General features: G+C 51.2%; 1 protein-coding gene and 1 long non-coding RNA gene across 3 annotated transcripts; one reads left to right on the forward strand and one right to left on the reverse strand.

The window, feature by feature from the left end:
• Positions 1–7,033: 7,033 nt before the first annotated feature.
• Positions 7,034–19,980, reverse strand: LOC121136993. The gene is made up of 4 exons (XR_005874200.1): positions 19,810–19,980; positions 17,028–17,313; positions 13,558–13,606; positions 7,034–7,508 (listed from the first exon to the last, which is right to left on the reverse strand). It is a non-coding gene; the product is annotated as an uncharacterized LOC121136993 (long non-coding RNA).
• Positions 11,903–24,364, forward strand: Six3 (SIX homeobox 3). Of its 2 annotated transcripts, none has more exons than XM_005077268.4 (3): positions 11,903–12,242; positions 20,215–21,031; positions 22,869–24,364. In XM_005077268.4, the coding sequence occupies exons 1-3, from the start codon at positions 12,110–12,112 to the stop codon at positions 23,059–23,061; spliced, it is 1,143 nt and encodes a 380-aa protein (XP_005077325.2). In that variant the 5' UTR covers positions 11,903–12,109; the 3' UTR covers positions 23,062–24,364. The 2 variants fall into 2 exon arrangements, with proteins under 2 accessions (XP_005077325.2, XP_040594623.1); XM_040738689.1 differs by lacking the exon at positions 11,903–12,242 and adding an exon at positions 12,496–12,626.
• The last annotated feature ends 1,843 nt before the right edge of the window (positions 24,365–26,207 follow it).

Raw genomic sequence — 26,207 nt, forward strand, 5'->3', positions numbered from 1 at the left:
ACTACAGGATCAATATTAATTAATAATGATGCATTCGTTAGAATACAATATAGACATGTACAAATCAGTCAATTCTTCCACCTACGATGATGTTTCAGTCCATTCAGGCTGCTATAACAAAATATCAGAAACTAAAGGTTAGGGATATAGTTCAGCCAGTAAAATGTTTTACTAACATGCACAATACGCTGGGTTCAGTCCTCAGCACTGGGCATACACTTGTAATTCCACTGGGCAATAGGGAGGTGGAAGTAGGAGGATTAGAAACTCAAGGTCGTCCTTGGCTACATAACAAGTTTGGAGCCAGTCTGGTCTTCATTAGATTTCTTCCTCAAAAAATAAATAAATAAATAATGAAAATGCAAGGTGGATAGTTTACAAACAACAGAATCTTATTCTGAAGAGTTCTAGAAGCTAGGAATGGAATGCCAAGGCACCAGCAGTTGGTGAGGTCATGCTTTCTAGCTTACCTGGTGGAAGGGCAAGATGTGTCTATGCAGCTTCCTCATAAGACTCCACCTGAATGACCCAACGACAATCCAGAAAAACCCACCCCCTAACACTGTCACATTGGTGATGAAGTTTCAACATGTGAATTGGGAAGCAGGGACCAAAACACTGAAGCCATGGCCAACAGACAAGGCTGACTTATCCATGGAGCAAAGCCAGTGAGCTGAATCCATTCAAAGAAGTAAAACCAGCACGAGCAAGCCCTATGCAAGATTTAGAGAAAGTCCATAGGCCACCATCATGAAAGTGGCGTGGTGATGACTAAGTGTGCAGCAGGGGAGGACACCAGGCTTATTCATTGGTGATATGAGTCTCTTGGCTCTGCTAGATGTCCATATGGCCATGGACATTGATGAGGGATGACTAGGCAGACAGGAGAAGGGACGTATCTCAGATACCTCTCAACCACTGCATTATGGCCAACACTTAGGGACCAGGATTATGATTCAGAGTCATATATTTGGAGGGGAGAAGTCTAGGTGATTTTGGTTGAGTCTTGGAGGAAAAGACGAAAAGTATTAAGGAGAAAGTTGAGTGTATGTGGAGATTGTGAACCTGCATGGAGAGCTAGCTGGGGGCTGTCACTCAGTTAATTAGAATAACAGATTGCTCATACCTGGCATATTCTCTAAGTTGAAAAAGAAGTAGCAAAAATGGAATGAGAATAATAATAATGATGATGATGATAGTAATAAAGAATTAACTGATACCAAATGTTTTCTCCTTGGTCTCTGCTTGCCCAAGTCTGACTGGTACAACTTATAATTAGTCTCTGCCTGCAGATGTGTGGTTCCAATGACTTGTGGATTAAGGAGAAACTCTAGAATTTCTCAGTACCTGACAAGTTGTAACGTGAAAAGCTACACTTAGTCCATTAAAGATTTTTCACAGTGACATTTGAGTGCAGCTTGAGAAATACGCCACCTTGCCATTTATCATTTTCAGGGCACGGGTGTCGGGAAGGAGGTTGCTATGAAGAACAAAACAAAATGGATTGCATGTGTGGAGGTGAGTTAGTGAATGCTGATAAATGTACTTCACTGAATGTCAGCAAATGTCACCTGAGAAGCCATTTGCAGCTACCCTAACACTCCCCAAACCAACAAAGAGTAGCAGAAACAGGCAAAACGAACTGGGCGTCTCGCTTCCGCATGAATTAGCAATCAGGCCTCTCAGAAGTTACACCAGAAAGTTGTTAAACTTGATAGAATGGGCTTTTCACCCACACTGACACATGTCTGGATTGGCTGCAGTGGGCTGGAGACCTTCTGAGGACACTGGGGCTGTAACTGGGGGACAAGACATCATAGCCCCTTCAGCCCTGTGGGTGCCTTCCTTTTGTATGTGGACAGACTAGCTGTCTCCGAGGCGGTTTTCTGGCTTCTTCTGCCCAGCATGCTGCTTTGGCAGACTCTAAGAGCCCCGCCCACCTCTAATCTAGCTTCTCCTGCAGTGTGATCCAGGTGGTAGAAAGAGGGACCAGGTGGGAGTCCAGGAATGCAGCTCTCACATCAAGAGACACCTCAGTATCAACCACTCTTGACCCGGGCATTTCAAGCCCTCGTACAGAAAAAGGATTTGAGTGATGACGTCCAATTCTGTTTCATTCCTGGTGATCGGTCAATACTTATTCCCGTGTGTGACTTGGGATTTCTAGAAGCTGGGAGCCCGTTTCCCTCAGGATTCTGCTTGGGCCCACTTGCCCTCCCCTTCCTCCTCAGCTTGGTGCTTCTCCACAGATCACTGCAAAGGAGTAAATGGGAGGGAAAGAAGATCGTGTCCTCTGAGCAACTCTCCAGGGAAATAGGAGACTCATTAAAAGGAATCTGCAGCCTCTCTTAATTCCCTAATCTCTGTAGACTGCTCCCTCCCCTCAACACCTACAGACAGGGTCATCCAGTACTTACTTCCTCTCTGTACCAAGACTCCCAGAGTAGCTGGATTGGCTGACTTTGTAAATATGCTGCACACACATACACAAGCATGCTCAGTGCCCACACAAGTTGAGTTCAGCTAGTGGAGCATTGGAGCAGTGCTGAGGAATAGGGCCCTTCCTGGTCTCTGTCCCTGGACGTGGTGATGGATGGACTTCCCTCCTTGAACACACGCAGTCTGAATTCCCACCATTTACTCTGAACACATTTTACAACCAGGAAGAGACGGGCTCCTGGGAGAGCCAGCTTCTCTTGAATGAACTCGGAGGGTTGGTACCTGTAGGAGTGGCTGGGCAGGTTCCTCTTTCACAATCACAGAGCCCTTCATAACCCTGCTGTTCCTTTTGAACTAGGTACTTCCCGTGCAAGGAAGGGCTTTTGCTTCAGTCCTGGAAGCTCAAAAGACATCTGCTTATTGAATTGGATTGCCCTCGACTTGTTGACTCTCGTGCTTAGTTTGGGAAGAAACAGTGGTGTGCTTAGGGAAAAGGGAAGTTGGGGGAGGAGAAGGAAGGAAAAGGGAGATGGTCTCCAGAGGTGATTCAAAGAGGAAAGAGAGAGAGAAGGCAATGTTCTGGGAAGGAAAGGTTCTGTGTACAGTCTGGGACCTACTTTACTCAGGTAAAATGCTTTTCTGAAGAGCCAGTGCCTGCCATGTCCCAGCATAGGGTTCATAGCTCAGATCCAAAGACCCACTATAGCATATAAACACATTCTGAAGGGAAATCAGGAGAGGTGTAGATTTCTCATCATGCCACCCAGGCTGGCCCCGAACTTGCTATGTAGCCAAGGTTGACCTTGAACTGCTGACCCTCCTGTTTCTACCTCCCAGGAGAGGGGATTGTAAGTACATATACCACCTCAGCCAGAGTGATTTAGAGTTCAGATCAATAGTACCTATTTCTAGAAGAGGGAAAAATGTTCACAACTGGTTAATATCACCCAAATCTCGCTGCCATTGCTGGTGGCAAGAGATAGACAAAAAAAAAAAAAAAAAAAAAAAAGAAAGAAAGAAAGAAAGAAAGAAAGAAAAGAAAAAAAGAAAGAAAGGAACTATCTTCATAATTGTTTTTTTGTGTTTAAGGAACCAAAACAGACAAGAATTATCCAGCATCATCTCTCTCTCAGGTGAGGGGGAAAAAAAGCTATTCTTGAGTTGGAACCTCTATCTATGCTGTCACTAGCCCAGCATTCCTTGAGCCTCACCCAGAGGCCATTTCCAGCAGAGTGGCTTCCCTTCCTACAAACCTAACCCATTACCCACTTTGCATTCTGAGGTGTTTCGAGCAAAACAGTAAATTGGTACCATATGAGGGAGGGTGTTCAAAATGCAAAACTCCTAAATATTGTAGGGCCCCCTCACTCTTACAAGGGCATCGATGGTGGGAGGGTCCATCCGTAGAGGTCTCTGAACAATACGACCAGCAAAAAACAATTTGTCAGCTCCAGACATCAGCAGCAGCCTCATGCTGACCTCCCTGGTTGACCCCCAGGGAGGGGAATTGAAGAATAACATTATAAAGTGGGAGAGAGGTAAGTGAGTATTAGGTTAACGGAACAGGCAAGCCATCCCAGGGCAAAATGTTCAGAGGAATTCATAAGGTTTTGTTTTGCCATTGATTCATTTATTCTATTGTTTTAATAAACACTCATTTGCCCACGTTAGGTCAGAGGTGATATTATGACTTACCTGGATACCAGCTTTTTACACATGGTACTCTTTACCACTTAGACCGGGCCTTTAGTGCCCAATTCAAACCTCATCATTTCCCAGAAGCCATCTGAGATTAGACACCTGTTTTCTGAGATTAGACTCCTGTTGTTTGTTCCCAGTGGGACACCTGCTGTCCTCCACTATACATGTCCTCGCCACAAAAAAAAAAAAAAAAAAGAATCATCACTGGGTGGGCCTCTCCTAACCAGCTCTTTGAAATGGGATTTAAGGCTACTCTAAACTGGGTTATCTTCCACACACACTGAGCCATTTGGGTTTAAATATATGGAAAACAGTCTTCTGGGCTGTTGGTCATATTTACATTCAGCATATAATAGGGAAATGCAGTTGGGGGAGAAACATATGGGTAGCTATCTGGATTATTTGGGAGAAATCAGGAAGTGAACTTGGGTGTGAATGTGTGTTGGGGTGAGGGCTAAATTAAACAAACAATTGTGTAGCTGTCAAGTATCACCCTTCATGATATTCTTCAGTATTGGAAGCCATTTCTCCCACCTCTGTATCAAGGATGCTTTGGAGACTTAGGGGCTAACTTCTTGTGCAGAGAGAATGGGGTAGACATGAGAGAGTTCTACCAAAGCAGCCAGGTTTCCTAAACCCAGTGAGGACTTTCACTTTTTCTGTAGGGCAGTGGGGATAGGAATCAGCCCCACTTTCTTTTATCTCAGGGAAAGGATGGCCACCCCACCAACCACACACCACTGTTTTCTCTCTTGAAAAGCAAAGGTGTTATAAGATGTTTACAAATAATAATGATGATAATAATGGCAACTTTTGATAATATTTCTTTCTTCCATTCTCCCTTTTAAATCAAGGATTTGGGAATTCCCTTCCTTCCTTCTGATACCTGTTGTTTTTCAGAGAAATGTTGTTAATGCAAATCGTCACTCTTTTTAATGGAAAGAGTCTCCAAAGTAAGTATAAGACTTTGTGCGCAAGCCAAATTGTAATCCAGAAGAAACCACCATTTACATCCCTTGATAACTGTGGGATTTGAAAAGCTTGGACAACCATATTGTGTTTACTTAAAAACAAAACAAAACAAAAACTTCACCTAACAGAATTCAAAATAGTCCTCTTTTATTATTTGGACTGTTTCATTTCAGTTTCATAAAATGTACTTATTTTCCTGCCCAATTAGGAGATTTAAAAAACAATTTGCCTCGATTTTAAGAAAACGATCTTTGAAGTTTTAAAAATAAGAATGGTTGGAAAGATCTTCCTCTTCAGATAGCTGTTCAAAACAATCATATCCCCCACTTCCTTTCAGAGAGCAGAACTACCATGTATGCTCAAAACCTATTTGTTTGCTTGTTTGTTTTGAAGTGGAACAAATCTTTAAGTGAGCATTTCTAGAATTATTATGCAGCAGAAGCAGTGGGATTTCCTACCAAGAAAATCTGCATTGAGAGAGGTACTAAAGTCTAGGGAGCATTGAAGGAAAGTTTAATGTCCAAACAAAAGCAGTATTACCATCACTATCCATTCTCTCACCCGGAGGAGAAACAATTAATGATTTGCATATGCTCATGACACAAATTAAAGACAAAAGACCCCTCAAGGGCTGTGGTTACTACAAAAATCTCAGCATGGTGCAAGGTTTTGGCCCTGCACTGCTTGCTCTAGCTCCAAATGAATAGCATTAAGCTCCATAACCAAAAATAGGGGTTGTGGGCCCTCTGGCCTATTCCCACTGTAGAATCCTGTTCCCCAATCAGAAACGTCACCCAGTCTCCTCTATGAGTTTCTAGGCAAACAGAATGTATAGTCCCAAGGGGGAAAAATAATGTATATACTTTGCCCTTTTATTTTAATGGCCAAACATTGTAATGCTAGCTAAATAGAAATTCTCATCTGCTAATAGGTTCCTTTAGTTTGTAATAAATAGGAATGCTAATGACTAAAATTTGGTATTTGGTATGCATTAGCTTCTCCGAGCTTTTCTTTACAGCCCTCATTGACATGCAATATGGCAAGCTTCCTTTGAAACATATTTATAAAATAACTACAGTATAATTAAACCAACAAAGCATCTTTTAAGGAAGCCTAATAGCTCAGGGTTTTTTTTAATCTCAGTAAAAAATTCATTTTAAAAAGAAAAGTAGTTATGCCTCAATCCCACTGTATAGTTTATTCCGTGCATCTAATACTTCCTTTACAGCTACAATCTGCGCATATCTAATTCTTTCTGACAACCATGATTATTAATAAAGAGCTCATGAAAGATATACTTCATAGCTTCTTCAACAAGAATAACGTTTTTTTGTTAATGGAAATTGTAACATATCTTGACAGATACAATATATAAGATGTGCGTTTCTCTCCCCCCCCCTTAATTGTTAATTTTGCTGTGCTGAATACAGCCGATATGGCAGGTGATAATCAGAGTGGATGCTATTTTATACAACGTAACCAAAAATATTTTAATGCTATAAAAGCAATAGATAAATAAAAGGAATTATGTTTAATTTTGCTTCCCCGTGGCCGCCGTTTTTGTTGTTGCTGCGGCTGCGGGTTTGTTTAACAGAAGAAACCAGGAGCTCCAATACGCCCCTTCTCTGCCCTTGGCCGCTTCAGAATTCCGAGTGAGCAGGGCCCGGTTGAACACACAGAGGCTCAAGTTCACCGAGTTTTGTGCAGTTTGTAAGCCCTTCCACTCTCCCCAGAATTCCAAAGATACCAAGGCGTGGGAGTGGAGCTGCTAGAACGAACTGAGGCCCCTCGTTCGCCCCTCAGACCCCTCTACTCTGCCGTGCACTCTTCTCTCCCTTCCTATGAAACTCAGTGCCGGTGGCCGAGGAGCTGCCGAATCCCCTACGCACCCCCCTGCGCAGAGAATAAACACAGTTGACACCACTGTTATAATCTTTATTTAAAACAGTTTCCAAGGTTACAAATTGCAGTGCCTCGTATGCAACAGGTTCATCCGAAGCGGTGTCATTACAGATTAACTGTAATGTGTAGGATTAAAATAAAAACATAAGGGATTAGGTAAAATGGGTGATGCTTGAGAAATAACCGAGCGCATCTCTACTGAGAGTCCGCAGAGAGCGCCTGCGAAGACGCTGGGCATCGGGATGCCGCAGCGCACCAAGCTGGACCCTCGTTCCCCGCGAGCCGTCAGGAGCCTTGGTTTTGGTAGGGTCATCGCGGCTAGAGGCTGAGGGGTGAAGCTTCTGGAGCTCTAGGGAGGAGACGCTGGACTCACAAGGATGGGAAAAGCCAAGGGCCAGGGACTATCCAAGTGGACATCGCGGGCAGGCCTGTAGTCCGGCTGGGGGCGAGAGGGAGCGCGGCGGCGCCAGGGACACGGCTCCATTGCCTGCGTCCTGCAAGAGGTGAAGGGGACAGCAGACCCACAGAAGGTCACTGGGTTTGTACGTATGACTGACATTCAAGGCCCAAGCCTGATGGGGTCCTATATGGAGTCCTCTGTTAGTCCCCGCCGTTGTCCCCACTCCTTGGCCATCCAAAGTCCGGATCCACCACTCAAGTCACATACACCCCTCAGAGCCCAGATCTTGGGCCTTCACAGTCCGCTGAGGCCCTGAACCGTTCCCGGCCACCTCCCCTTCCCTATGTCCCTCGTGCCCTCTGGCTTCAGGAAGACCCCGGAGCCCTCCTGTCCCCTCTGCTTCCTGTGGGACCAGAACTCGGGGCGAGGCGGGGGCTAGACTGTGGCCTGAGCCACGCCCGGAGCGGCTGACGCAGCCTCGAGGGCTATTTGTGCATCGGGGTGGAGGGCTCCGGGCTGGAAAAACAAACAGGGCCAGGGCTCAGCGACTTGGAGGCTGGCTGGGGGCTGGAAGGAAGTATGCAGTGTGGCCAGAGAGGGAAACAAAGCCAGATCCCCAGTCCTGTCACCCCGCAGTGACCCCAGACCCGCCCCGCTGAGTCGTGGGGCTCCTGGGCCTTTACTCTGACCCGGTCGCGCAGCTCGGCCAGCCCACGCCAGGTGCTCCTAGGGCTCCGGGCCACCGCTGTCGCCGCTGCTGCTCCATCGTCTCCTCTCCCCGCATCCATGGAGACCCAGCGGGCAGCCGGCCCGAAGGCACGATGGCCAGAGCAGCAGTCAGCGAAGCCGCACCCCTCCGCGAACACCAACCGACCAAGGCTGAGGGAAACGGTGTAGATACCCTCCATCAGAGAACCTGGAGACTCTGGGGTTCACTAATAGCCACAGCAGTGCAGAGCAGCCAGGGAAGAGGCGCGTGGAAGAAAGTGGCGAGCAACTTCACTGAAGACTCCTGCTTGCAAGAGAAGGGCCCTGGCTAAGGCGGTAGCGGGAAGGGGCTGTTGCAAACAGCTGTTCCTCATACATATTTCATTACACAATCAGATAATGCGTCCCACTACCTTCTCAATTATTCACAGATAAACATTTTCAAGACGTTTTGACATCTGTCTTGGTGCCTGCTATTAATTTAGTAATCACTGTAGTTAAAAATGTATGGGATTTTTTTTCTGTCGGAGTACCTCCTCTCTGAGCGCGAGCCCAGTGTTGGGCTGCGGCAGAGAGCCTGAGCCCTCTGGGAGTGAAGACACTTGGGAGGTGAGACGACATCTCTAGAGCATTGACACTGTTATGGAAAGGATTAAAGGGGTATCTGGTTATTTTAATTTATTGTTGAAGATAATGACTGTCAAATCACACACGTGCACACGCACCCAACGGGTAATATCCTATGCCAACTCTAGAGCCACAAGGATGTTTAGCCCTTAGACCTGGGTAACAGAAATGGTTTGTTTCATCTAGGAAGCAAGAGTTTGTTGAGAACGTGTGGGCAAGCCAATAGGAACCCATACATGCAAATACATACATGCTTTGACACACACAAAAGAATTTATCACTATACAACAAAACCTAACAGTTGTGGGTGCTACCCAGAGTTCACAAACCTCCAAAGTTTTGCCCCTAGTTCTGTGTCCTCTGCAGAAGTGACAAAGGTGAGAAAGAAAAATAAATTATGTCCTGTGAAGTATGCGGAGCCTTCCGGGTTAGGAGCCTTCCGGGTTAGGAGAAAACAGCTGATTCTTTGCTTAAGAGGTGAATGTTACAACTCTTCCAGCTCAACCCACATAAACAATTCTTAGAGTTTGGAGACCACTGTAAGACTGGAAAGTCAGAGCAAACATTTGTTGTGAGAAAGGCTCTAAGCTACCCAAAGAGGCAGAGAATGTTCGAAGGCAATCAGTTCATTTCTTTGTGTTCTGAATCTTAGCTAGAAGGAAGGAAAGTTCCACTTTAGATCTGAGGGAGATGCCTCCTTATTCAATTTTCTCTTTTGGTCACAGGCTCTTCCAGAGAAGCACCAGCAGGCGATTCAAATGTGGGTGTGAGAGAAGAACAACCTGGAGAAAATAGCTTTGGAGGCAACTGCTCTGTCGAGGAAGATTAAGATTACATGGACTCTAGGGTGGTTTTCACAGTTTATTTGTCAAAACGCAAACAGGAACAAATTCACTAAAATGGCCAGGCACTAAGTGTGTCTTGGAAAAGTGAAAGATCTGACTCCTCATGAAAGCGAAGACAATCTTCCCTCGCCATGCCCCTCTGTCTCTTCAGTGGACAGGGATTGGGGGTCATTTCTTCTTTAGAACAGGAGCTCCCCTCTGCTCCTTGGAGAGTGGTTTTTTGGGCTTGTTGACCCAGAAGCTAGCAACCCCTCCCACTCCCTTCCTCCCTCTTTTCCTCCCTCTTCTTTGCAGTCCTTTTAAAGAAATGGTCCAAGACTTCACTCCTCCTACTTTCAAGAGAACAAGTTGGAAAATGCTAGGTGGGGAAGGGCACCATTGCTCAGAACAGTCCCTGCCTCTTCTACAGGGAACTGGGGCGATATTGTCCAGGACTCAACTGGTGAAGGAGGCCACAGAGAAAACAAGTTAGCACACTTACTTAAGTCTAGCACCCCCCCAACCACTGTGGGAAACCCTGTTGTTAGACTCATAGTCAGGCCAGGCCCTCAATCTCTGCCTGAAATAGAGGAACAGTGGTTGAAGACTTCTCGATATTCCACAAAACAAAATTAGTTTTAAAAAATCATTTAGCTTGCTCTATAGCACATTCCTGGCAGATTTATTTGATATGCTTGGGGTTGGGGAGTGCTACAGTTCTCTTCAGATCCCAGAAGAGAGAAGCAGAGCAGAGGAGATCCACCAGGGTTTCTCCACTTCTGGGAGCATCTTTCCATCTGAATGTTCCTATTAGAAACTGAGACTCTCTTGTCATCTGGAGGAGGCTGCCTGTGCTGTCTACCCAAGCCCTACTCCAGAGCACACTCTCCCAGGCAGAGGGTGAAACAGACAACACCCTATAGAAATAACTGAGCCAAAGGTGATCTTTCCTGCATTGCCCTTATCTGGGTGTCTCCAAAAGAGCAGGAGAGCCCAAAGGCAGCTTCTGCCTGTGGTACATGACTCCTTGGCACTTTCTTCAGAATGTGGCCTGAAACTTTACTTCCAGAAGATTCAACAGAGTTTCTTCCTCCAGGGCCAATGCACATCTTGCAGGAAGTACTGCATTCTAGCTGAATCTACTCTCCATGGCTTCCTGTATGCATGTGCCTATCTGGGGTCACTCCATGTGGGCACTGTAGCTTTTGTCTACATCTGGACAATTGGCTGTGTACCCATGCATTCAACCCATGCATGTGGACACTTCTTTATTCCTCCAGCTCTCTTGTTAGGGTTCCTTTAATCCCCCTTAAGTGCGAATACCTTCTGTGGCTACCAGATGAGGGTGTGACCCCAGAGATCTGTGTTGGGTAGAGGAGGTGTAGGAGGATAGGTTCCTGACTTTGGGTGGGCGGTGAGTTTGGTAAGTTTTCCCAGTCACAGGCACCTGCATCTACCCTAATAAGTAGTAACCCTTTTCAAGAAGGAGCAACCCTCTGCCATCCCACGGCATGGGTGCAGGAAGGGGTGCGGCCAGCCTGCTAGACAATAGCTCCAAACAGCCAAAAAACAAGAGGCAGAGTAAAGTCTTCTGGCCCTACACGTTAGCCGCAAGGCATTCTAGCCACTTGTGTCGACCTGGGGCTCTGGAGAAAGCAGAGGCTCAGTAGTCAGGGAGCTTCCAAGCAAGCCCTCTAAGAGTTAAGGGACAAAAACTCTCCTTCCTGGCACCCCTGGAGCTGCAGCACTTAGAACTGCAAACTATGAGGACCCGCCCCCTAGGCTCCTCCTCTAGCCTTCACCCAAACTCTAAGCGCCCAGCAGGAGGGCCAGAGCTTGAGTCACTTTCTCCCCTGGGCACTTTTTAGGGACCTAAGGGCCTGGATAGCAGAGGCCAGGGTATTGAAAGCAGTGATCACGGGTTTCTAAACAACCCCAAGCGGTGTATTCCTCTGCCCCGACTTCTCTTCTAGGGCCTGGGCAGTTGGTGTTCTCACCCGCCTCCTGCGAGAGAGCAGGCAAGGGGAGTGCACCGTGAAGGGCGTTGTGCACGTGCGGTTGGAAGCGACTTCACGGAATCTTCTAGACGTGATTTTTCCGTGATTGAAGCTGACTTGAGACTAACTTTAGGCTATGTATTTCTAAAGGACGAGTATCAGTCCGCCTGTCCGCCTGTGAGTTTTTCCTACACGTTCGCACTGAGTGAAGTCACTTATCTTCACCCTACCCCACCCCCCAAGCAGCTTTTCTGGCTGAGTGAAAGGACCAGGTCCTGAGATCTGTAAGGCTGAAGTTCTTAATGCACACTCCAGAGGTCCAAGCTGTTTCAAGCCCTTGCAGGGTCAGGAGGGAAACCCTACGTGGGAAAAGGAGATTCGGATAACCACCCCATACCCACGGCAGGGAGGAGTTCTAACCTCGACACACAGGACCTTCGGACCTACAGCCTGGCCACCTCACTCCCGACCCAATCTGTGATCTGGATTGGCGGCGGAGGGGGGGGGGAGAACTGCTGAGGGAGTTGGGTTGACACAGGATGGAGGTGGAGATGGAAAAGAAGGAAGAAAAGAAGCTAGACTGGGTGGAGATGTGCAGATGGGTGACGATGAGGTGGAGACGGAGTTGGGGTTGCATCGCAGGGCACCAGCTATTCACCCTTCTATGGAGAGGTGCGTCTGGCTGCTCCGTTACCCCCCCCAAATAAAGCTAATGATGTAGTAATTTAGGAGGGGTGAGGGGCTGGGCGAAAGGAGGGAGGGGAGAGCATGGGGGAATGCGCGCCCCAAGAGCAAACAGCTAGCTGTAGAGGCGCTGCGGCAGTTGAGGCTTCCTAACAGGTTAGCTAGCCTAGGATCCACCCGGTATTTCGCAGGAAGGGGGGGGGGGTTGAGACAGCTCCTGGAGGGAGAGCCTTGCTGGAGGACAGAGGGAGGGAGAGAAAGAGAGATAGGAGCGACAGCGCGCGCGCAGAGCCCTTTGAAAGGACTTACACTTCCTAATGAATATTTATCCGCCGCTGCTACACGCTCCCGGCTTCTCTTACCTTTCCGCAGGTAAGATCCTCCCTGCTCCCCTACCCTGGGAGGGGAGTCATCCCGGTTCCCCCGGGCACGGGTAGTCAATCTTTGGGCTGCCGGGGTGAGGTGTGGGGTGTGGGGTAAGGTGGCTTCGCGGTGTGCGATGGGACCCGCACGACCAACAGAGTGTGGGGGCTGCCTGTGTGCAATGGGGGGGGGGGAGAGAGAGACAGAGAGAGAGAGAGAGAGACAGAGAGAGACAGAGAGAGAGAGAGAGAGAGAGAGAGAGAGAGAGAGAGAGAGAGAGAGAGAGAGAGAGAGAGAGAGAGAGAGAGAGAGAGATTGTGCGCCCCCGAGCGCGCGTCTGCTCGAGGTACTCCCTAAGGATTTTCGGACTTTTCTCGCGGACGCCCTGGATCTCTTGCCTTTGCCTTTCTTCGGTTCTCTTCCCCCCTCTTTTGGGCTCTTCAACCTCATCCCCCACCCCACCGCTACCCTTGGTTGCAGAACCGCTCATCTGCCCGGCTTTGTGCCGCTGGCTCGCGTCCCTCCGGGCAAGCTCTCGCACCTCTCACAAAGAGGACGCGGAGCTCTTTTTCCACTGTAACCCCTACACCGAGCCCTCTGGTCAAGGAATCCCTCGACCCCCTTCCCGCAGGTTCTCTTTAGCTTCTGCCGCGCGCTCTGCCTCTTTCCCCCTCTTGGGGCGCAGGGGCTCAGTGCAAGGAGATGCGAGTGATGTCGATGACTGAGACTCCGGGTACCGGGGTGAACTTCGCAAGGGGCCTACTAACCAGGGACTGCGAGCCAGAAACCCCTCCTATGGTAGGGGGCTAGTAACCCCCCACCCCCGCCACCGCTGGCGGGAGGAGCCCAGCGAACCCGGATCCGCCTAGGGGGAAAGAGGGAGGGGAAAGGGTCGGGGAGGAGCTGATGCTTTTACACAGAAATCTTTAAGCAGACTTACCCAGCCACCTGTTGAGAATCGGTCTGGGGTCGGTCAGCTCCGGATCTGCCTGAGGTGGACACAGAAAAACAAAAGCCAAGTTGGGAAAATTAGTTTCTTTGGCTACGCTAGGCGAGGCAGGTTAGGCTCACAGCCCTGCACTGGGGTCTCAAGGCTGTGAGATCCTAGAGGGGACTTTGCTAGAAGACCCAGGACTCAGCGTCCGTCCCCATCCCAGGCCTCCTCAGCTCAGAGCCCAGGGACTCTGAGTCCGTGAACTCAGGGCTCAGCACCCTCAGTTCAGTTTAAGCCGGGGCAGGCCTTCTAAGCCCTGCTCAGAAGTCAAGAGCAGCAGCGCCGCCGCTCCTTGCAGCCTTTCATGCCGCAGGCGCTTCTTATTCTTGTGTCTCGGCCTCTCTGGGCGCCCCGGGACAAAGCCCCCAGAACTCGGTCGCTCCCTTCCCGCTAAATCCCCTTCGGGGTCAGTGCGCTACCAGCACAGGGCCGCACGCCTCTCCTGCTAGCCGTGTGGCTCTTAAAGAGCCCCACACCCCTCCGCCCCTCGTGCTCCTTCGACCCCCGCCACCCCTCCCCTCTCCTCCGGATCTAGCCCCCCACGCCGACGCCTGAGGTCCTTGCTGCCCCGACCCAATGCCCGCAGACTCCCAACCCCCTCCTTTCGCCTCCTCCCCTGAGCAGCCGGCGGGGCTGAGAACTGAATTCTACCCTCCGTTTTAGGTCTCCCTTCACTCCAAGAGCAACCACCCCTGCTTTCGCCCTTTGAATGGATCATGACATGGCCACTATCTTTGCCCAGCTCAGAGATGATCCTAGAATGTCTACCCGGGCTTGGTTTAGGGGGTCGTGGAATGGAAAAGGGGTTGGGCCCGGGAGTGGAGCTGAATGGAAGGAGGGAAGGGAGGAGGGGCCGGTCAGATAGACTTAGACTCTGAGGCTCCGCTACCCCAGAACCCACATTGGCCTTCCTCGGTCGGCGAAAGCTGACCTTGAATGGGGTCCGGAGGTTAGCAATCTCACCCTGCCCGGTGGAGGCGGAGGGGGCTGTAAGCATGTGGAGACTAGCGTGTCCAGAATGTCCAGAAGAGTGGAGAGCTGAGAGCTCCCTGCTTAAGACCCTGTCTAAAGATCTACGAGCTAGGTGACAAGAAAGGGGTGAGGGAGGACCTTGAGTTCCAAATGTCCAGGGGGGACGATGGAGGAGTGGGAGCAGGGGGGAAAGCCAATTCTTCCTGAGGAGCGAAGTACAGTTTCGAAGGATTAAAAAAAATATATATTAACTAGTCAACCATGTCCCTTGGCCCAAAAGGAGAGGAAATAGATGCTTGTCGTCTGTAGTGGATGGCTGTCGATTCTCTTCCCTTTCGTCCAGAAATTTCCCTCTTTTATCCTCCAGGTTTGTATTGGGCCCCATCTTGCCCAAGGAGAGTTGCCTTGCCTAGGGTACCTTCTTCCGGCCTCTCTAGGGCTAGAAACACGGCTGAAGAGAGATCAGAGTAGGGGTAGCGGTGAAGGCAAGTGTGAACCTTCAAGTCAGGCTGTGGTGGCAAGTTTCATCAGCACTGACAGGTTCTATCTTTTCACTGTATGGGCTCTGTGGAGGTGCCGGCAGGGCGGTGTCGGTTTAGGGAGTTGAACCTGCGTACCCTTTCTCGGGTACAGGCCTGGGGTTCTACTTGTCGGAAGGAAGATTGGTGGAAAGAAGTATGAGGTCTCCTGGGGAGATGAGACCAAATGAATTTGAAAAAGGGAGGTGGAAAGCTGACCAGGACTCCCCCGTGTGCCTGTCCTTCTGCCATTCCAAGTCTAGCCCAGATGAACCTTTAAGGAACTGGGGTGTCTAATTGATTTACAGCTGGCCCTGTGGGGGAAAAGTTCGTGGTACACACGGATGATGAGCTAGATCCAAAAGCTGTATAATCCATCTCCCTCCTTCTCGGAACACATAACCGTTGGAACTCTCACTCCCCGAGTGTCTAGCTCCTTTCTCCTGGGGCTAGATCACTGTGCAGTCAGCAAGACTGGGTTTGTGCCCACCCTCCTGGGCCTGGCTGTGGGAGGTGTTCAGGTCCTAGACAGAGCCAAACCGCTCTTGTTTGAGGATGTGGGGGGTGGAAGAGCCTTTAGCGGGCGGTGGGGCTCATTAGGCGGAGCGGGGTGCGGAGGGGTGCGCGCTGCCGGCCCCAGAGGCCGCCTTTGAGCCGTCGGGGCGGCTTCATTAAGCAGCGTTAACAAGGCGTACAAATGCCGGGCCCAGCAGCTTTCTTGCAATGCTCGGGCCTTAGCAGGGCGCCAGGCTAATGAGGGTCACTCAAAGGGGCTGATCAAATATTCAAATTTCCCCTCACGCCGGGAACTTTTATGCACCGGGAAAGTTGAGGCAACTGAGCTGTGTTTACTGTCCTGAGCGACAATTGCTTGAAGCCAGGGTCCCCGGAGGCTAAGGAAGGGAGGGGAGCTAAGGGGAGGGAGCAGTTGTTGTTGTTGTTGTTGTTGTTCAAAGGAAAGTAATCGGGGGTCCTTGAAGGGCTTCGAGGCCTCCCCGCCCGAGCACTGAGCTCCCCGGCGCCCTCCCTGGCGGCCTGCGCCAAGCTCCTTCGTTTGCAGCTTGCGGGGAGGCCCAGACCACCCGCTACCCAGCAATCTCCATCTTCCAACGTCCTACAACCCGGAAGAGGCGTTGCCCCCCAGGACCAACCTTCCTGACCATTTGGGTTGGTAGTTCCGGGTTGAGCAAGGATAACCTGGTGTAGCTGTTCCAGGCCCTCTGGAGCACGCTCTCCCGCAGACCTGCGGAACCCTTGGTGTACCAAATAAGAAGGGAGTGGGGTTCCTGCAAAGTCCCCTGATTAGACCCCAGACTTTCCTAGCGCTGTGGCTGAAGCTGACGTCTGTAAATAAGTGCCTGGCACAGTACGATGGTACATTCCCCGGTTCAGGTGCTCCCCTTTCTCCCCGCACCGACTGAACTCTGACCCAAAGATTTGGTAGGCCGGGGTTGATAGTGTCGGCAATTTTGACTGTGCAGGTGCCCTCTGTGGGTGCTAGACCGACAGATCCGCCAAGTCCCAGATCCTTGAGTCTCAGAGGCCAGAAAGAAAGAGATCTAGAGTCCCTAAGAGGTTAATTCACCCCGGTCTTGCGGCTCTGAGAGTATTAGGTGCAGACGATCCTCAGCATCCCAACTCCTCTGGAAGTGCCCTAGGCTCTTCCTAGCTCTCCCATTCATTACCCACCCCAGACTAGCGAAGAAGGCAACCTGGGTCATCGGCACCGGCCCCCTTTCCTCAGTGCTCAGTGCGTGGGAATTTGGAAAAACTCCAGAGGTCCACTGCCCACCCTCTCCCCAAATGCACACACCTAAATCTTTCAGATCAAAACTCTACCGATCCCCAGGGAGATCCAGTCGTGCAATAAGCATCGGGAACCATCCGCCCCGCCTCCCTGCCCAGCTCTCAGGACTCTCAACTTACCGGCTTTGGAAGCCGCGTAGTGCTTCCGGCCTGAGCCAGAGAAGCTCTGCTGGCGGTGTGACCGGAGGTGGGCTCAGAGGGCGGCGCAGAACTCTTGTTCTGCTGAGAGGCTCTCCCAACAGTTCCTGGCTGCTGTAGGCCCGGCCGGGGTAGAGGCGCACTCGGAGCCGTGTGCCTTGCCTGCTGCCCTGCTCCCGGCTTAGCGATCGAAAGGCGCGGCCGCCACCGAACTGGAGTGCAGGGTTGCTCCGGAGCAGGGTCTGCAATCCTTTTGCCTCAATTCTTCCTGAGTGGCGAGGGTTTTCGATTTCAGTGCTTTCGGCACAGCCCGCGGCACCTGCCCAGCCTCCCTCCAGGCCTGGGTCCCCCCACTCGGAGGCGGGGGGGTTGCAGGGATTGGGAGGGACTGGCCGGGTTCACCCGCCCGCCTGGCGCCTGGGTCCCCGGCTCCGGGGGATGCAGTTTCGGGGTCACGAGCTGCTTTCAAAAAGTTGAACACAATATTCGGAAACCCACCCGTAGGAATTCTCCCCCCCCACGCGGCACAATACCCACTCCCCTCCCCTTTTTCATTCCTTCCTCCCCCGCTTCCTCCTCCTGCCCCTTCTCCCTCCCACCTTTCAGCCTATAATCCTTCCCCTACAAGAGAAAGGGGTCGGGAAGAAAAGACGAAGTGTCTGTTTTTGTGTCCCAACCTTTGGGCTCTTTCTGGGCCCGCAATGAGCGACCGCCCAGAGCTTCGCGGAAAAGCACTCTCTACAGAAAGATGAGAGGGAGAGAGGGAGAGAGGGAGAGAGAGAGAGAGAGAGAGAGAGAGAGAGAGAGAGAGAGAGAGAGAGAGAGAGAGAGAGAGAGAGAGAGAGAGAGAGAGAGAGAGAGAGAGAGAGTGCGCCAAAGTGGGGCTCGACGGATCCACCTTTTGGGGAACATTCTTCCACCGTAGTCAGTGAGTTTGGACTCCCCCACCTGCCTCCTGCTAGAGAGCCAGTGAAGCCCCAGTCGAACCCAAACACACCTGTCACCCTCAAAGCGGGTTTGCACTCCTAGGCCCTTTAAAACCTGGCACTGCTGGATTAAGGCCTAAAAAAGACCCGAGCTTGAGATTTGGGGCCTGCGACCATTTTAGCTCCAGGCTCCAGTTAGATTCGTATTTAAATTCTCCCACAATGTCTTTTTCACTCCTCCCTCATTGAGATCTCCCGAGTGGTGTGTACCCGGCGCCGCGCCCCCAGATCTGCATCGGAATGTAGAAAGGATCTTTTTTTTCTCAAAAAAAAGTTTTGAATTCCTCAATGATTTTTCTTCTGGAAAGGCAGCTTAGGATAATTATTTCAGCTTTATTGAGAGCAGATTAGTTGAAGTCTGGGCGCTGCGTTTCAATACGCGTTGTACATGGGCCGACAATGTGGGTATTGTTGGCTACTGTGTGTGAATCCATTCAACATATACACTTTTTAACACCCAAACCGAATCCTGTCTAAATATACACAGTGCGTAGGGAAAGATGTCTCTGACCCGGACAAATCTGCGTAAATCACACTTCCATAGTTACAGAAGCCTTACAAAGGGAGATTACAAGATGCAGATTACAACTTCTCACAAGCAACATACCTAAGAATAAATGCCCATGGCTGACTTGGGGGCTGTGGTGCCCAGCAGGCAGGGAAGGTCTTCTTTCTTAGAACCAGGGGGAGTCTGTTTCAGGCTTGTGATGTTTCCATATGAAGAAATTAGATTTTTACTATTTGTCATTATAGTTATTTACATTATGAGCAAACAAGGAACTTTCAGGCCTTGGGTGTTTACTCGTGGTGCCCCCTACAGTTTCAGCATCTGAGGACGCTGGGCAGGTCCAGTGGTTGTGCCCATGGTTGTAAGAAAAGTGGGCATCCTCCAGACTCCCCAAGGTCTAGAGGGTCCCTAGGTTTCTGTGTTGCTACTCTACAACTGTGTGGGCAGCTGAGGGTGGAGAGACAAAGGGTGGGCTTGCTTTTGAAATGGAGAAAGTGTAGTGCTGTTTCCAGTATTTTAAGATACTCGGCGATGGGTCATACGGTGGGTGATGGATGCTCCTTGTCTGGGAGCAGGGTAAAGAACTGTGCCTTCAGCAAGGAAGGAGATGCGGTAAATGTAGTTCAGTGACCCTGGCCAGGAAAGCCCTCACAGGTCCTGGGTTCAACCTCCTGGGTACCACATATTGTCTCCCAGATCTAAGCTCACCCAGAGGCTTACTAGGCGGAGTGTGCAATAGGCCTCATGCTCTCTCTTCTTTTTCCCTGACCACTATTAGCGCACACATAGACAGAAAGATAGACACCATGGCAAACCTTGCCGGGCCACCTGGTCCTCAGCCTCTACACAGACAAGCCGCTTGGTGCTCCTGAGGCTGGGAGATCCTTCCCTTCCCCGAAACACTCCTAGTAACTAATTGGTTGTCTCATTCAACTACTCTATGTCTATTCCTTTTCGAATTTGTAGATCGACTTCCTTGAGTAAGGAAAGAGAGAGAGAGAGAGAGAGAGAGAGAGAGAGAGAGAGAGAGAGAGAGAGAGAGAGAGAGAAGATATTAAGAGTTGCAAAGATTTTTTTTTTAATTCTGTTTCGCCTTCTTCTCCCTCCTCCTCCCCACCCCCCCTCCGGCTAAGTGGTAAAACCGTCCTTACGTTCTCGGTATTGATTGGCAGGGCTGACAGTGATTGGCAGTGGTTGCCGTGGCAACGCCACAACGACACGCCGCAGACCAATAGAAAAGCGAAACAAAATGTTTCAATGCTGCACTCACTGTGGATTTAGGGGAGATATTATGAGGCTGTTGTCATTAGGGCGATTGCTGTGGAATCGCTGAATCTTGACTCGCCGGTGGTTGGCTCTCGCTCTCCTCTCGCTCTCCTGTCTCTCCCTCTCCCTCTCCCTCTCCCTGCCTCGGGTTCTCTCTCTGCGCGCGCGCACCGGGCCGCTCTCCTTCCTCCCTCTCTATGTGGCTGCGCGGGTGTGTGTGTATGTGGATGTGTGTGGGGTGTGGGTGTCCCTTACGTCCTTCCTCCTCCCCCTCCTTCTCCTTCTGCTCCCCCCTCCTTCCCACCTCCTCCTCCCCCCTCTCCTCTCCCTCCTCCTGGTCCTCATCGCCCCTCTCCTCCTCTTCCTCCCCTCTCTCTTCCTCTCCCTGAATTTTCTCCTCTCCTCTCAGGTCAGTCCATGGTATTCCGCTCCCCCCTAGACCTCTATTCCTCCCACTTCTTGTTGCCAAACTTCGCCGATTCTCACCACTGCTCCCTACTTCTGGCGAGTAGCGGCGGCGGGAGCGGTGCGGGCGGCGGCGGCGGCGGCGCGGGAGGAGGCGGCGGCGGCGGGAACCGTGCGGGAGGCGGCGGTGCTGGCGGAGCAGGCGGCGGCGGCGGCGGCGGCTCCAGGGCCCCCCCGGAAGAGTTGTCCATGTTCCAGCTGCCCACCCTCAACTTCTCGCCGGAGCAGGTGGCCAGCGTCTGCGAGACGCTGGAGGAGACGGGCGACATCGAGCGGCTGGGCCGCTTCCTCTGGTCGCTGCCCGTGGCCCCCGGGGCGTGCGAGGCCATCAACAAACACGAGTCGATCCTGCGCGCGCGCGCCGTCGTTGCCTTCCACACCGGCAACTTCCGTGACCTGTACCACATCCTGGAGAACCACAAGTTCACCAAGGAGTCTCACGGCAAGCTGCAGGCCATGTGGCTCGAGGCGCACTACCAGGAGGCCGAGAAGCTGCGCGGCCGTCCGCTCGGCCCGGTGGACAAGTACCGCGTGCGCAAGAAGTTCCCGCTGCCGCGGACCATCTGGGATGGCGAGCAGAAGACTCATTGCTTCAAGGAGCGGACTCGGAGTCTGCTGCGGGAGTGGTACCTGCAGGATCCCTACCCCAACCCCAGCAAGAAACGTGAACTGGCGCAGGCCACCGGCCTCACTCCCACACAAGTAGGCAACTGGTTTAAGAACCGGCGACAGCGCGACCGCGCCGCGGCGGCCAAAAACAGGTCAGTGGCAGGGACCGCGGCCGGCCGGGCTACAGCATCCGGGGTTGGGGAAGGGGAGAAGTGTTGAAATGCAGGTGATCCAGTCATGGTAGGGGCAGCTGACCCAGAGCTGGAGAAGCCAGGACACTCCGGGTAGTTGGAGAAAGTTTTAGGTTGCCCTGGAACAGGGGACGACAGACTGCGTGTTTATAGACTGCTTTGCCCAAGAGGGGCTTTTTATCAGGGCCAGAACTTATGTCTCTAGTGTCCTCAACCCATGGAGCCCATCTTGGGAAGCTGTAGTCCCCTGGTGGGTTTCCTCAGCCCTAGGCCCAGCTATAAGACTGGAAAGAAAGGAAAACTCTATTTGCTGTCTGATTATATCTATGCATCGCAAAAGAGGGGCGGCGGGGCGGGGGGAGCCTTACAGAAGTTCAGAAGCGGCAAAGAGCGGGGAGATGAACCTGGGTTCCTGCCACAAAGGGAAGAAAGCCCGTGGCCACTATCCAGGGAGCTTCATTCCGGGACCCTGGACAGGAGAAGCAGGCTGGGGTGAAGAGGCCTAGTGTGTTTTACTCTATGTGTTCGCACAAGTGTGTCCACTCCCGGTGTTCCTCAAGCATTAAGTCCCCCGATGTCCTCAGTTAAGGCGCACCCATCGGTTTGGTGCACTCGCTCAGTTGGAAAGCAAACACCCAGCAGGTGCAGCTCTGTAGCCCGGAAGTTGGTTACAAAGTCACAAAGTTGTTTTGGTTCTTGTCGGATCCTTAAAGCTGGGTTAGGAGAAATACAAGAAAAACAGGAGAGGGGATAGAGAAAATGAGTCCAAATGGAAGAGAAAAAGAAGTGTGTGTGTGTGTGTGTGTGTGTGTGTCTGTGTGTGTGTGTGTGTGTGTGTATGTGGGGGGGGTGAGCCAAAGCTCTGACACAGAGTCTTGCTCCGCTTGAAAGGCACTAGGCCTTGGCACACTGCAAGGATCAGGAACCGCAGCTGCTGACAGCTGCTGGTGGCTGGAGGCTTAGAGTGACTAAGTACCTGGACTGTGTGTGGGTTTAGGCGGTCCAAGCCTGAGGCCACTTGCCTCTCATCTCTGCCCGTGGAGGCCACTTTTCGCCAGATGGGGGGAGCATCCAGGACCAGGGAAAGGCTTTCTTATGGGGAGACACGAGGTTCAGGCAACTGCTTTCTTGCCCGGGAAAGAGACAGTCTGTCCTTCCCTCCTGCCTTCTCTTTCTCCCCTCTTCTTGCTTCTTTCACTTCTCCCCATCTTTTAGCTCCCCCCCTTCCCTATTTTCTCTTCCCCGGATCCAGCGCTTTCCGCACAGGGACTCAGAAAGTAAAACGGTGTAAAACGGTGGGTACTCTTAGGAGAACACCCCTCTCCCCCGCAGCTCTGGATGTATGTTTGGGGAAGCCGTGGCAGGAGGATCTGTGAAATTTCTGGGTCTCCAGGCAGCGAGCCCAGTTTCAAGAGCCTCCGAGGTTGCGGAAGAAGAGCGAAGCTCTTCCCTGCTGTCTGCTGATCCAGGGTTCAACATCCCTTGCCGCCTGCTCAACTCTCCACAGGCGGCTGGCTTGGGATTCAAGCCCTTCTCTAAGGCCTTCCCTATCTGGAACGCTTCCCTATGCCAAGGAGCAGGGACATGGGTTAGGAAAAGCTCTCCGGTACTCCGGGCACAAGCAGCTGGGTGCCTGGAAGAACACAAAGCGCTGTTGGGGGCTTTGGCTAGGGCTCCAGGAGGCCGCAGAGGGAAGGGAGTGCGGGCCCAGGGGGGCCAAGCTCCCCGCGGTGCGAGCCAGGGGAGCAGAGTGGTGGGCCTTTGAGTCAGGGCGAGCACGGCTCTCTCTTTCCCGCAGGCTCCAGCATCAGGCCATCGGACCCAGCGGCATGCGCTCGCTGGCCGAGCCCGGCTGCCCCACGCACGGCTCGGCAGAGTCGCCATCCACGGCGGCCAGCCCCACCACCAGCGTGTCCAGCCTGACGGAGCGCGCGGACACCGGCACTTCCATCCTCTCGGTAACCTCCAGCGACTCGGAATGTGATGTATGATAGCCAAGGCCGCCCTCCTCCTCCTTCCCCTCCTCCCTCTCCACCTTCCCCTCCTCCTCTTATCCCTGCTACCCTTCTGCTTCATCCCTAGAACAAACCGAAGTCAGGACACACACACACACACACACACACACACACACACACACACACACACACTCCATATACACTCCCACCCCAGCCAAAATATATATATATATATAAAAGCAAGAAAAATAAATTAACCTCAAACCATCAGCAACCCCCCACCACCTACCACCACAGCCACCCCAAAGGACCGCGACGCCAACAGACAGTCACAAACGCCGACGTTGCGGGCAGAAAACATAAAAGAGGTGACAATTGTATACTTTCCAGGACAAGCACGGTTTCTCCTTTTGGTTCCCACGGACCCGGCACCCCACCTGCATGACGATTTATTTGTATCTGGGAAAATATTCTCTCTAGTTTAAAATGATTTAAGGAGTCGACCATACAAAAACCGCCGTGACGACAAGACGACTAAAGCAGACAAAAAGAAAAGAAAAAAACCACCACCAACAACTGACATCTCCGTTCTGAATCTGGTTTTTAAAAAGAAAAGAAAAGAAAGAAAGAAAGAAAAAAAACTCCTCGAGAGAAATAGCAAATGTTTCTTCCTTCTGTTGCTCTCTTTTCTCCTTCAACTCTTTCTCTTTCTCTCTCTCTCTCTCTCTCTCTCTCTCTCTGTTTTTAAGTCCAAGTATTGGTCAAACACGATAGAACCTTTTGTTTTTTGTTCAGCAGACAATCATTTTCTTCGTAAGCACCTTTTCCTCTCCACTCTGTCACTGCCTGTGTGGGTACTGGTTATAAATGTGGAAAAAGAATAGTTATGACTGTAACAGATTTTTATTTTTATTTCAAAATTTTATATGAATTATGTATATCTTAATGATTGGTCATTTTCCCAGTTTGTAATATATGTGTAGAAATTGCTTGTATATGATACCTGCTTTTTTTCCCCCTCTCCTTCCTCTCTCCTCCCTCCTTCCCTGTTCACTCACCTCTTTCCTTTTGGGGGTTCCTCCTCCCACTTGGGGTTCCTGGCTTCGACTTGGTAGTCGAGGCTTGGCGAGGTGGCCAGGGTTAGGGCGAGAGAGGGACCCTCTCGCTAGGGAACGCGTGAGGCGGTAGTATTCTTATGCAAAAGCTATTCAAGTTTTGCCTAGCCGCTTCGATGGCCTCATTCACTCCCGTAGGGCGCTTTTACTGTTATCTTAACTGCGTGTTTATCTATATGTAAAAACTTTCTAAAGCAAATACAGTATTCTCCATTTTCTTATCACTCCCAGAGACTGGTGTTTGTGTCCGCCCAGGCCGACGGTTCCCGGGTGCAGCGGCCCAGCCTAGCACTTGCTCTCTGTAGCTCTGCAGCCGCCAGAGCGTGGGGGAAGGATGTCAAAGCTGGGTCTGAGATTTTTCTGGAAGTTGAGCGGAAATCTGGGAACACACACTTGCTTGGGAAGCGAGCCCAAGCAGCACCCCGAGAGAAAGGCCGAGAGGATCGGAGGGAAGGGGTTACAAACTAGTTTCTTCCCCGAAGCGCTTTGCCCTGGAATTACAGCGTCCTGTGGCCTTCGTGGGTCCTTGGGATGTTTTGTTAGCTTTCTGGTTATTGCTTTGCTCTTTTAAAAGGAGAAACACACAAAGTCCCCCAACCCAAGCATCCATCCTGAACAAAGCTTAAATTTTGTCTTCGTTGCCTTTTTTCCTTCCTCTCTTTTTTGGGGGAGGTGTAAAATAGTTAGCTGTGGCCCGGGTGGGAAAGATAGGGGGAGGGTAGAAGGAGGTAGCTTTCTGACTGCAGGGCCTAAAACCAGGGTGCTCCCCGCCCCCACCTTCACCAACACCCTTGTCTGACAGGGTCACTTGCCTTAAGAGTCTGGACCTATCTGAAATTTTTTTCCCCTTGTCTTTTGGGATCACCCGGAGTCCCTTCAGCTTCTAAGGAGTTTTGGTTGGGTTGCAAGTTAAATGAAAACCCGAACAAAACAACAACAACACCCTTACTAACCACGTTCCTCTGCTGGCCCCAAGCTTCCCTGCCTGGCTGTGGCTACACAGCTCCCAAGGATGGCTGGCTGGCAAGAAGCTGCGGTTCTGCGGCCCTGGGTCAGGGCGGCCTGCGCTCGAGGAGGGGCCAAAGAGGTAATTTCAGAAAACGTGCCTTCACTTGAAAGTTCAATTTCCAAGCTAGGAGGATTAGAGAGAAAAGAGCCTGGAATTTCGCGCCCGCTTCCAAACTAATTTTGACTTCCGATTTCCTTTTGTCTCTATTCCCCGAAGCACCACGGGGGTTTACGTGGGCCGGCTTGGCCAGAGGATCTGACTGGCCTGGAGGTGCCCTAGGTGCACAAGAGCGCATGCGCTTCCATGGGGCGGAGGGTTTCTTAGGTCGTCCCTTCTTAGAATCAGGGCGTCCAGCCCCCTCCCCAGCCAGCCTGGTACACGGTGTCAGAATCTGTAGAAGCAGTCCAGTGCAGACATATTTCTGACATCGCCAGGAGATTGGGAAGAGGCCATCTAAAACCCACTAGGCTTGAACCTTCTCACACACTTGACCGAGAACTTGGGCCTTTCAACCCAAAAGAAATAACTGCCTCGGTACAGACGATGTGGACGGACCCAGAGCGGCCAACGAGGCACAGCTCAGGGGTGAAAGGAGAGGACTATCGCTGCTCTAGAGTGACTTAAGGAGCAGATTAGACCTAGTGACACCAGGAGCAGGGGGCTTTTTGTGTGGGGACAAAGAGAAAAACTTGAGAGTTACCCTTCTTTCTGTCATCATGGCCAGAAGAAAAAAAGCAAGTCTGGGTCAACTCATTGCCTCTTCCTCCACTGAAGAAAACAGTTACTGGACTCCACCAGCAAGCAGCCTTCGCCTTGGCGGGCCTGTGCTCTGTGTCACCAGCCTGTGGCCCCTGCCAATCACTCCTATGTTTCTACATAGCTCTGCCACAAATACCAATGCTGTGTTCTTTGCACGTTCTGACTTTACCCACAGGTCCCCTGTGTGCTTGGTGTGAGTGGCATTATGTGTGTTGCCGTTCTGAAAGCTGGGTCCTCTCCATTTCATCAAGTTCTGCCTACAAAAGGATGTGTGTATGTGTGTGTGTGCTAGATATAAA

The sequence above is a fragment of the Mesocricetus auratus genome, unplaced genomic scaffold (assembly GCF_017639785.1).
Source record: "Mesocricetus auratus isolate SY011 unplaced genomic scaffold, BCM_Maur_2.0 Super-Scaffold_100676, whole genome shotgun sequence".
NCBI classification, from domain to species: domain Eukaryota; kingdom Metazoa; phylum Chordata; class Mammalia; order Rodentia; family Cricetidae; genus Mesocricetus; species Mesocricetus auratus.

Excerpts from the sequence above, each read along its gene's own strand:
- Six3 (XM_005077268.4), top strand. The coding sequence starts at position 12,110 with ATGGAGGTGGAGATGGAAAAGAAGGAAGAAAAGAAGCTAGACTGGGTG. Across the intron at positions 12,243-20,214 it reads ATTCACCCTTCTATGGAGAG|GTCAGTCCATGGTATTCCGC; the intron begins GTGCGTCTGGCT and ends CTCTCCTCTCAG. Across the intron at positions 21,032-22,868 it reads GCCGCGGCGGCCAAAAACAG|GCTCCAGCATCAGGCCATCG; the intron begins GTCAGTGGCAGG and ends TCTTTCCCGCAG.